This window comes from Sinocyclocheilus anshuiensis, unplaced genomic scaffold (assembly GCF_001515605.1).
Source record: "Sinocyclocheilus anshuiensis isolate Anshui unplaced genomic scaffold, SAMN03320099.WGS_v1.1 scaffold352, whole genome shotgun sequence".
NCBI classification, from domain to species: domain Eukaryota; kingdom Metazoa; phylum Chordata; class Actinopteri; order Cypriniformes; family Cyprinidae; genus Sinocyclocheilus; species Sinocyclocheilus anshuiensis.
Window position 1 is genome coordinate 1,336,931 of NW_015557093.1, and position 9,814 is coordinate 1,346,744.

Here is a 9,814-nt window from a genome sequence, read left to right on the forward strand (position 1 = left end):
ATGTATTTTTATTCTAACACATCCAGATTCACACTGACACCTGAATCGCAGATCCCCATAGAATATTTATATAGAAATATATTTTTGTTAATTTCTGCATACACATGATTGTCATCTTTAGATATATTTGCTTAATATTATTTCACTCTATTTTGACTTTATACAATGTCGAAAGATGCATACAGAACCTGTCACAGATTAAGCTTTAAATACTTATAAATATTTAAATGTACATCTTTTTTATTTAGTATATATTTAATTTTAATACTTAATAATACATGCTTTCCGTTTATAGTTTATTTGTATTTTGTATTTATTGTATAAAGTCTGTATCATTGTATATAATATTATACAAGTCTTTGTATAATTTTTTTTTACTATTTACACACTTGACATACATACATACATACATACATACATATATATATATATATTATTATAAATATTATAAATAGTATAAAGTCATAATATTGCATATGTTGCTTCTGTTGCTGCTAATAAAATTGACTTTAGTATTAGTTGATCTTCAGGCCTCTAGTGGCTTTATTTTGATCCCTCACTCCACAGCATGTCCAGTATGATCAACACCAAACAATTAGAGACAAACACACACAAGCTCTTCTGTCAGTCTCGGGAGAAAGTTCCTCCATTGTTTTTGTTTGGTAGCAGTAAAGATTCTCCGCAGAGGAGAGTAATCTTTTGTCCATCTCTCGTTAATTATGAAGGCCCATGAGGGAAGCGGGCTCATTAGAGCTGGGCAGAGGTTCTTGAATATCTAATGAGCTCATTTGCTCCCGGAATCTCTCAGATCACATTATGTCCAGCTCACTGGGGATATGCCAAGAAATAGCCAGAAAATAAAAACTGGATCCAAAGACACATGGTTGTAAGTACCTTCTAAACGCCATGCCTTTGTCAAGTGGTTTCTTAGCTTTTATGATCTCATCTAATCAGGTATAATAAATATTTTCTTTTCTTTTTTTTTCCATTTTTCATGTTATAATTAGGAACAATAAACATATCTTTAACCCTAGTTCTATCCATGTTATTTCTGTGTTCTCTATTCCAGCCTCCATTAATCTTGTGTCTTTTAAGTTTGCTCAGGAGTTGCTGAATGAATTTGTGAATTGGCCGGATTATTTTGGACATAATCTGTTGTGACATTTGTTTGCCTACCCACACTTGTTGTTCTGCTAAACCATTCTCTGAACACTGTTTTAGGATCTGATTTTGTGGTGCCACTAAGCAGCTTTGTCATCTGTCTACAGGGTGAGAAGACTGTATTGAGCATGCAGTCTTTTCTCCGCTGCAATGTTAAAGATTAACGTTTACAACTAAAGGACAGTAATAGCCAGTGATGCACTAGCCAAAGGTCTCATATATTATATATTGTTCCCTCATTTGAAGAACGCCACTTGTTGGAATAGTACAAAGAGCAGACTGGGCACAGTAAGTCTTCATCAGCCTTATATCATTTTTGACTTAGTGACTGCATGTAGATCAAGAGCCTATACCCAGATTAAGCTTTACTTTTTGGAGATTATTCTTTTGTGAATGATAGGTTTGTAAATTTTGATTGTAGACATTGATGACATTCAACCATTCCATGGCTTGAAAAAAAATAAGGCAGATTGATTTGATACTATTAATTATTGTTCTAAATTGCAGCATTGGATTGATCTTTCTTTTCTAGACTTGTGTCCATGTGTGTTTCATAACATTTGAAAAAAATAAACCATTATAGTAAACTTATCATTGTTTTATCACCTAATTTTGGAGGTGGAAATGTTCTGCATTTAATGGTGATTTTGTGTTCTGTTTCTTTGATATTTCAGCCTTACAGACAAACATGGGGAAGATGGGGAAACCTTTACTTCTCCTTTTTGCTTTTTTAGCTTATTGTGAGTATCTGAGAATTAGTCAGTGTCCATATCATCGATCAAAAGTTGTGGCTTGTTACACTGTACTAGCTCAAAGTCCAAATCCAATAATGGTACAGTCTTAAGTGGACAGCAGCCAATGGAATTAAGCTTTACTGTCATTTACAGAGGAGAATTCACAAATGTGTTTAGTTTTAAATAAGAGTTTTGTCTTAGAATTGCTTTCTTTTGACTCACATGCTGATTCATGTTTGTGTTTTCTGCAGCGTACTGTAATTCTGTCCCTGCGATTAACATGGCTGTAGTAGATGTGAGAGAAGATCGTCCAGTAGGTCTGTACATCAGCCCAAATTTCAGTCTCAACTATATGCTCAATCCCATATTGCATTTATGTATGCATGAATGTAACATTTTCCTAATTATGCATTTCCCCGGCAGGTGAATTTGCGTTTCAAATCGAAGCATCTGATCCAGATGGTGACCCTCTAACATATGGTATCACTGGGACATACTCTAGTCATTTTGAAGTCGACAGGGCGTCTGGTGAAGTCACAATCAAGAGTATGCTGGACAGAGAGGTATTTTGTTGGGATTTTAAAAGTCTGCCTTCTATTCTTGAATTGAGAAGAAGGAACAACAGTTGGAAATTATGAATTTCAAATAATTTCCACAACAATTTGTATTACAATTACTCTACATAAAAGACAGTCGGTTAACTTTGTGTATGTTTATGTGTTTTCTTTTTTCAGACGAATGACCTCTTAAACATAGAGGTTGTGGTGAATGATGGCGTTTATGCGGATGTAAGTTGGATCTACTGGATGTATTACCATGCTCAGAAAATTAACTCTCCTGAGTCCTAAAATGTCTTTCTGTCATTTTAGGTGACAAAAACAGTTTATATTGCTGTTTTAGATGCTAATGATAATGCTCCAGTATTCCAAAATCTGCCCTATAACGAAGAGGTTCCAGAGGTGAGTGAGCCTGTTATCATTAAGGATGTAAATATGGATGCTGTTGCTGCTCAACACCTTACAGTTGTTACACAAAGGAATAATTCACCTAAACCCAATAATTTTGTTGTTTACTCACCTCCTGTCTTTCAGAACAGGGCTTTTGTTAAGGCTCAATTTTTTTTAAAGAAGTAAAAATGGCACATGAATGACAAAATAGGCTATATATGGCATTGTATTTATTTGATTTCCCCAGAAATATAGACTAACTTTACAAGGTCACACTGTAAACTTTGCATAGTTGTTAGCATAGACGTTAGACATAAGATCTCTATTTCACCAAACAGTTTTATTATTAGGCCTAATCAGCTGAAACCTTCTGATTGACAATAGCCCACCTATTGGCTGAATAAGGTACTGTTTTAAAAACGCGGCGCTCATGCAACAGGGGAAAAAAAGCAAAGCAGCGAGTTGAGAAGTAAAAGATAGCTACTGAAGCTGCCAAGTTCCACAAAAGAAAAAAAAAAGTATCATAGTAGCCTCAATAAAGGAGCCAATATAACTTCAGTAGGCCTTCTGTATAAATTTATTGTTCACTGAAACGTCTTCCCTCGCTCTCCATTCTTTGTTCGGATCTGTTTAATGATCATTGAGTCAGTGTGTTGAACTTGAGAACTGTAGCCTATCTGTCTGCTATGTAATGAGTCATTATTTTGTGAACTGGATCTGGTTGATCCATGATTCAGTCATAAATCCTGTTCTCCAGTCAGGTTAACTGACTCAATGATCTGATTGCAGAGGTTTAAAAAAAAAAAAAGAAAGAAAGAAAGAAACTTTTTTTTAAATGTAGAACTTAAATCTAGTTGTTTTTTTCTTCTTTTTTTTCACATAAAGCTATCGTATGGCATGGCAAATAATACTGACTTGGATTATAACACACGAGTCATACTTTTTATGGGTGCTATTGTGTCCCTTTTGAATTTTAAAAGTTTCGATTTCCATTCACTGTAATTGCACTGAAAAAAAGTAACAAGTGCATTGTTGTACAAAATTCTACGTCTTACGGAAAAAAGGAACAAATGGGTTTAGGACAACATGAATAATATGACTAAATGGGTTATTTTGGGTGAACTAATCATTTAAGAGGCGTTAAGATCTACAAGCTGTGATGGTGTTGATCCTGTGTGAATGTGAGCTTGGTTAATTATGTCTGGAATCTGCTCTAATTTAACTTTACTCTCAGTCTGAGTGGTTTAGCACAGAGAAAGCTTCAAGAAGTGACAGTGTGTGTGTGTGTGTGTGTGTGTGTTTGTTTATTTATTTATTTATTTTTCAGGATAGTTCGAGTTGTTTCTTCACATTTATTTATTTATTATTCCCTCCTACAGAATGAACCTGTTGGCAGTACACTGTTCAGAGCAAACGCCATAGATAAGGATACTGGCATGGCTTCTATTGTGACTTACAAAATTGATAATGTATGTTCCCTTCATGTCATAAATTACATTTTCACATTGACATCTCACTTTCATTCATAATACAGTACGTTTGTCTTAGGTGGCACCAAATGAAGGGACTAGCCTATTTTCAATCTCTGAGACTTCTGGAATTGTTGTCCTGGCGGGAACTTTGAGCTTCACTGACAAAAGTCCTTTCTATCAGATACAAGTCATTGCATCTGTGAGTATTTATTTATGAAGTAATCATATTCAGATAAGCAATGGGCTGCTTGTTGAATGAGGGAAAATATCTGTGTGGAATGGGATGTACAATTAAAAATATATGCATAAAAACATTGCAGTATTTCATTACTTAAAAAAAAAAAAAACATATAGTCAAATACAATCATTTATGTGACAAGGATTAGGTATAAGTGATTTCACATTTTAATTGAACACTTAAAAAATGAAGAAAAACACAGGACATGAGGATGAATAGTTATTTTTAGGTGCACAATTCCTTTAACTTTAATGTATCTCATTGAGATTTGTTTTGTATTTTCCAATTTCCTCACTCACATTAACCAGTACCTTTAATCATTTTGGTCTTTATTGAGTGCACTGAATATTAATAAAATATTGTTCGCTTGCTTGTAGGAGTTGTCACTATTAATATTGTGGATATCAATGACAATGCCCCAGAATTTGTCGTCTTGCAGGACTTCTATGGTAAACAAAAATTATATAAAAAAAAAAAAAAAAAAGAAAAGAAATGATTGTCATATAAGCAAATGTATATTGTTTATGCAAAAAGTTTTAACATATTTCTGTTTCTCTAGTTGTAGTCATTGAGAAAGTTGAGGCGGGCTCATCTGTCGGCAGAGTTTATGTAAGTGTGATAGTTTACTTATTGACAATTTGAGGTCATTTGAGGACTTTTTTATATTACAATATAATGTCTTTGAATCTCCATAAAGTATTTTCCCGGGTTTGTTTCCTCTTACCATTTTAAGGCCACAGACAGAGACACAGGAGAGAACAAGAAAACCAGATTTGAAGTTACCAAGGTGGACTTTGTCGGCAGTGAAGGGAGTTCCTCAGAGAGTTTGTTTCTCTACGCTGACTCTGCTGATCAGGAAGATGCTGATGGAAGGTTCAGTGCACATATAAGGTGAGAAATTAAAATTCCTAACCTGTTTGTAACTCACGAATCAGAAGAAATAGAAACTACTCAATTGGCAACAGTCAAAATTAACTAAACTGGAGGTAAACAAGCAAATGTCTCTTCATAATGTCCAGGTCCCAGAAGGCAATGGATAATAATAAAAGAGGAAAGTTCATAGTGCAGGTGAAGGCGTCTAACCCTGATGAACTCAGTTCCACCTCTGTGGTTGAGGTAAGGCATTCTCACCCCTATACAATTTATTATTAATTCATTGTCTTGTTTATTTTGGTCATTTTCTATTTGCGTTGTTTTGCAGCTTCTCACAGTTGACAGCTCCTACAGAGTCAGTCTCAGATTTAGTGCGTCTGTGTCTGAAGTCAATGAGAATTTGCCTCACATCAGAGCGTAAGAGATGCTGTTTAAGATTGATTTGAATCTATTGATTTGTGAAGAAGTGCTATTTTAAAGGACACCTGGAGTATGATTCATTATTATTATTTATTTGATGCTTTTTTAAAATTCAGGTCAAAAGGAGTAAATGTGTTTGATATTTTTTTTTACAGGATTCTGATAAGTGCTACAAAAGCAACAGTTGAATTCTTCAATGTGTTTAGTGAGACAGTTACCCGGTAAGCTTCAATCACCCATGTCCCCACGTATACATATACATACACATACAGAAAACTAAACTGAATCTCACCAAACTCATGTAAACCTGAAATCCAGCAGGTGGCATATGCATCATAGACTAAATCCAAGTCAGTTTGTATTTTCTCTCCCAAAGAGACTCAAAATTCCCTGTAGATTTCCTGTCTTGTCAGTACTACTGTTATTAAGCAAACATTCCTTTTATATGGCATAATTACAGAAAATTCTGGATTTAAGCTGCAAGAGACCAGCAAAACTTTATATACACTGTAAAGAAATTCCATCTATTTCAACTCAAAAGTCAGCAACTGAACTTAAGTTTTTAAGTTTAATCAGCTTAGACGTATAAGTCATTTTAACTTAAATGATTTTAAACTGACTTTTAAAAAATCAAGTTGAATCTCATGTTACTTATAAAAACAGTTGAAATAGCTCAACATATTTTGATGAGTTTATATAAAAACATAAGCTGCCATGACTCACTGACACTGATTATATCGGTTTTTACAGTGTATTTATACTATATTTCTATTACTGCTCAAGGGACCCAAAAATTGTCAGAATTTACTCCCCCAAACCTGTATAACTTTATTTCCTCTGTGGAATATAAAACGAGACATTTTAAAAAATATTCAGTGTTGTCATTGTTAACTAAAACTATATAAAAAAATTTAAATACATTATTTAAAATACATTTACATTTGCATTGTGTTTATGCATATATCAGATGCTTTTATCCAAAGTGACTTACAAAAGAGGAAAAAAATGCTTTGTAATATACAATGCCAGGTTTATTTGACAACCAGATTAGGAATAAGTCAACCCAGTCTCATAAAAATACGTACCTCTGTGTACATTTCTGCAACACCGTTTTTACGTACCTTACTGCACGTTTCGCCGCAGTTTCAAAGAGAAATGTCCACTGAGTGGCGCTAAAACACGGGTTCAATACGTCCACCCTGGCACGTTTTTATTACGTTGATATAGGTACGTATTGCTGTGTTTTTATTGCGTTTCTTCAGGTACGTATTGCGGCGATTCAGAATTCAAATATCCGGGGACTGTCGCTAAAAGTTAATGCTCTGTCGTGTTGGAAATATGCCCTACACCAAACCCAACCCTAAACCTACCCGATAGTGTTAACAAATGCAAAACTGATATAAAAACACATTTTTTGATGCAACCGTGCCATTTTAACTTACTTATGAGCAGATTTGAACTGTTTTGTCGAACCGTAGTTACACCATCTATCCATCTATCTATCTATCTATCTATCTATCTGTCTGTCTGTCTGTCTGTCTGTCTGTCTGTCTATCTATCTGTTTGAAACCTTTTTGCAGTAGACAAAATTATAATCAAAAGCATTTTTAATACTTTGTTATATCTCACCAGATTATTACTGAAGATGCTAGTGCAGACTTCACCTCTATGGCCTCTGTCATCATTAACATCAATGATGTAAATGACAACTTTCCTGAGTTTGAGGAGGATGCTTATGAGTTTTCTGTTGATGAACACTGTGATGATGGAACTGTTGTGGGCATCATTACTGTAAGCAAAATATCTTCTATTTGCTCACTTTTCCTTTTCGTGGTGACTAAACAATACAGACACAATCTGTATTGTTAAAAGCGCTACTTGACTTGACATGACTTGACTAAGATTGATTGATCTTCTGGTTTGACAGGCAACAGATGAAGATGCCTTGGATGAAGGCAAACTCACTTACAAATTGATGCCCGAAAACATGTATGTTGAATATTCAGTCTGCTATCATTTGGTTAGGACAAAATTACTCAGTTAGTTAGTCATTGCAAGTTTGCCATAAAAAAGACTTAAGATGTAATTTTCTTTTTTTTCCCTTAAAATAACATCAGGCGGGAGTTATTCGATGTTCTTCCAGAATCTGGAACTATCTTTGTAAAAAATGGAAAGCTTCTTGACAGAGAAGGCACCAATTCCTACTCACCCACCTTGCAGGCCATAGATTCAGATGGCAAGATTGGTACCACTGTTGTGATGATCAACATTCTGGATATTAATGATCAGACACCAGAAATGAACAGAGAACTTTATGAGGCCTATGTACAAGAGAACCAAATGTTAGAGCTTACAATCCAGGTAACTTTATGGATGTAATAGTGATTGAGAAAGCACCATAGACATCTGAAATGATGAAGAGAGATTGTGTGAATGTTTTGCATGCCACTCTTACTCATGTAAGTAGTAGAGCATGGTGCAGGCAACACCTAGGTCGTGGACTTGATTTTCAGGGAACACAGAAAAAAACTGTATACCTTAAGTTCACTGTGAGTTGCTTTGCCAAGTAAATAAATGTAGCGGAAGTATCTATGTCTCTAATGGAAGACCTATTTATTTATTTTTGATAGGCTAGAGACGGAGACGACCCAGGTACACCAAACAGAAAAATCCAGTATCGCATTGACGACAGCCCATTCAGTAGTAACTTTACCATAGACAAAGACACTGGTTTGCTTAAAAACAGTGGTCTATTGGACCGTGAGGCTATTGACCTTGCCCCAGATGGTGTGATTGAGTTGGTGGTGATCGCTTCAGATATGGGCACACCATCCCTGTCCTCCACAGCCAAAGTGACCATCAACATTGGGGTGAGAATGCAGCATTTTTATAGCTAGAGATTAATTTTAAGACCACTTATTGATGTCTTTGCAATTATATGTATACATTTAAATGTATATAAATAAACTTGTAAACTTAAGTAACTAATTTTTTCTTTCTATTTTTCCCAGGATGAAAATGACAATTCTCCAAGGTACCTTGATCCTGCTCCCTACGAATTTAAAGTAAAGGAAAGTGAAAGGGGCAAGTAACTTGTGCTTTTTCTGAACAAATTTCAGTATGATTTTAAGTAATTGTTTAGTACATTTCCAGAACTGTATTATTATTTTTTAAATATGAACATTTAGCAAGAACTGTCAACTTTTTGTCCCCCCTCTATAGGCATATGGGTTGGCTCTTTGCGGGCTCACGATGCCGACCAATCAGACTTCAATAACCGTATCTTCTTTAGCATTACTGATGGCAGTTTTGGAAGTTTCATATTATTTTCTGAGGCCATCAGTGGAGGTTACAGGGGAAACATCACTGTTGATCCTGCTGTTGAGCTGGACTACGAAAGTGAACGGAAGACATACGATCTAATGGTAGAGGCCTCAGACTTGGGTCAGCAAAAGGTTAAGACTACAGTCAAAGTAATAGTGGTTGATGTGAACGACACTCCGCCTGAATTCCCATCCGACATGGTCCTGAATGTAAAAGAGAACAGCACCTTGTCAATGCCTCTGGGCACAATCAAAGGCAAAGATGTGGACACTGAACACTTTCTAGAATATGAGCTTGATTCTACTGAATGCCAGTGCAATGGCAGCAGAGGTCCATGTCCCGAAGAGTGGTTCAAAGTTGAGCTTAACGGTGAAGTAATAACTAATACCATCTATGTTATTGACTACGAGAAATGTGATAAAGTGTTCTTGAATGCCAAGGTGGTGGATGTTTTAACTGAGAAGAGGAGTGACAGTACTGAAGGTGCGTTCTATTGCTTCATATGGTCCATTAAAATGTGCTTTCTTCATTTCTTTCATAGTATGTTCTGTTGTTAAAGGCATAGCTCATCCCAAAAATGTTCCAATTCATATAATTTTCTTTCGTGAATGGAGCACAACAGGTGTTTCTTTTATATATATATAT

The 9,814-nt window shown here is 35.3% G+C and overlaps 2 protein-coding genes across 2 annotated transcripts in view; both read left to right on the top strand.

Annotated features, from left to right (window-relative positions):
- Positions 1-1,261: 1,261 nt before the first annotated feature.
- LOC107677361 (cadherin-related family member 1-like) lies at positions 1,262-4,570 on the top strand. The gene is made up of 8 exons (XM_016472240.1): positions 1,262-1,449; positions 1,836-1,901; positions 2,147-2,212; positions 2,319-2,458; positions 2,630-2,683; positions 2,765-2,854; positions 4,222-4,311; positions 4,391-4,570. Exons 2-8 carry the CDS (start codon positions 1,850-1,852, stop codon positions 4,529-4,531), a joined length of 633 nt encoding a protein of 210 aa, XP_016327726.1. The 5' UTR covers positions 1,262-1,449; positions 1,836-1,849; the 3' UTR covers positions 4,532-4,570.
- Positions 4,571-4,757: 187 nt separating this feature from the next.
- Positions 4,758-9,814, top strand: part of LOC107677355 (cadherin-related family member 2-like) — a 9,991-nt gene continuing 4,934 nt past the window's right edge. Inside the window, exons 1-7 of the mRNA XM_016472235.1 lie at positions 4,758-4,770; positions 4,930-5,001; positions 5,112-5,161; positions 5,286-5,443; positions 5,572-5,668; positions 5,754-5,842; positions 6,001-6,066. Coding sequence (XP_016327721.1) covers positions 4,758-4,770; positions 4,930-5,001; positions 5,112-5,161; positions 5,286-5,443; positions 5,572-5,668; positions 5,754-5,842; positions 6,001-6,066 — 545 coding nt within the window. The remainder of the gene's footprint in view (positions 4,771-4,929; positions 5,002-5,111; positions 5,162-5,285; positions 5,444-5,571; positions 5,669-5,753; positions 5,843-6,000; positions 6,067-9,814) is intronic.

Coding starts and splice junctions, on each gene's coding strand:
- LOC107677361 (XM_016472240.1), top strand. CDS start 1,850: ATGGGGAAGATGGGGAAACCTTTACTTCTCCTTTTTGCTTTTTTAGCT. Junction 2,213..2,318: donor GAGAGAAGATCGTCCAGTAG/GTCTGTACATCA, acceptor TTTCCCCGGCAG/GTGAATTTGCGTTTCAAATC. Junction 2,459..2,629: donor AGAGTATGCTGGACAGAGAG/GTATTTTGTTGG, acceptor TTCTTTTTTCAG/ACGAATGACCTCTTAAACAT.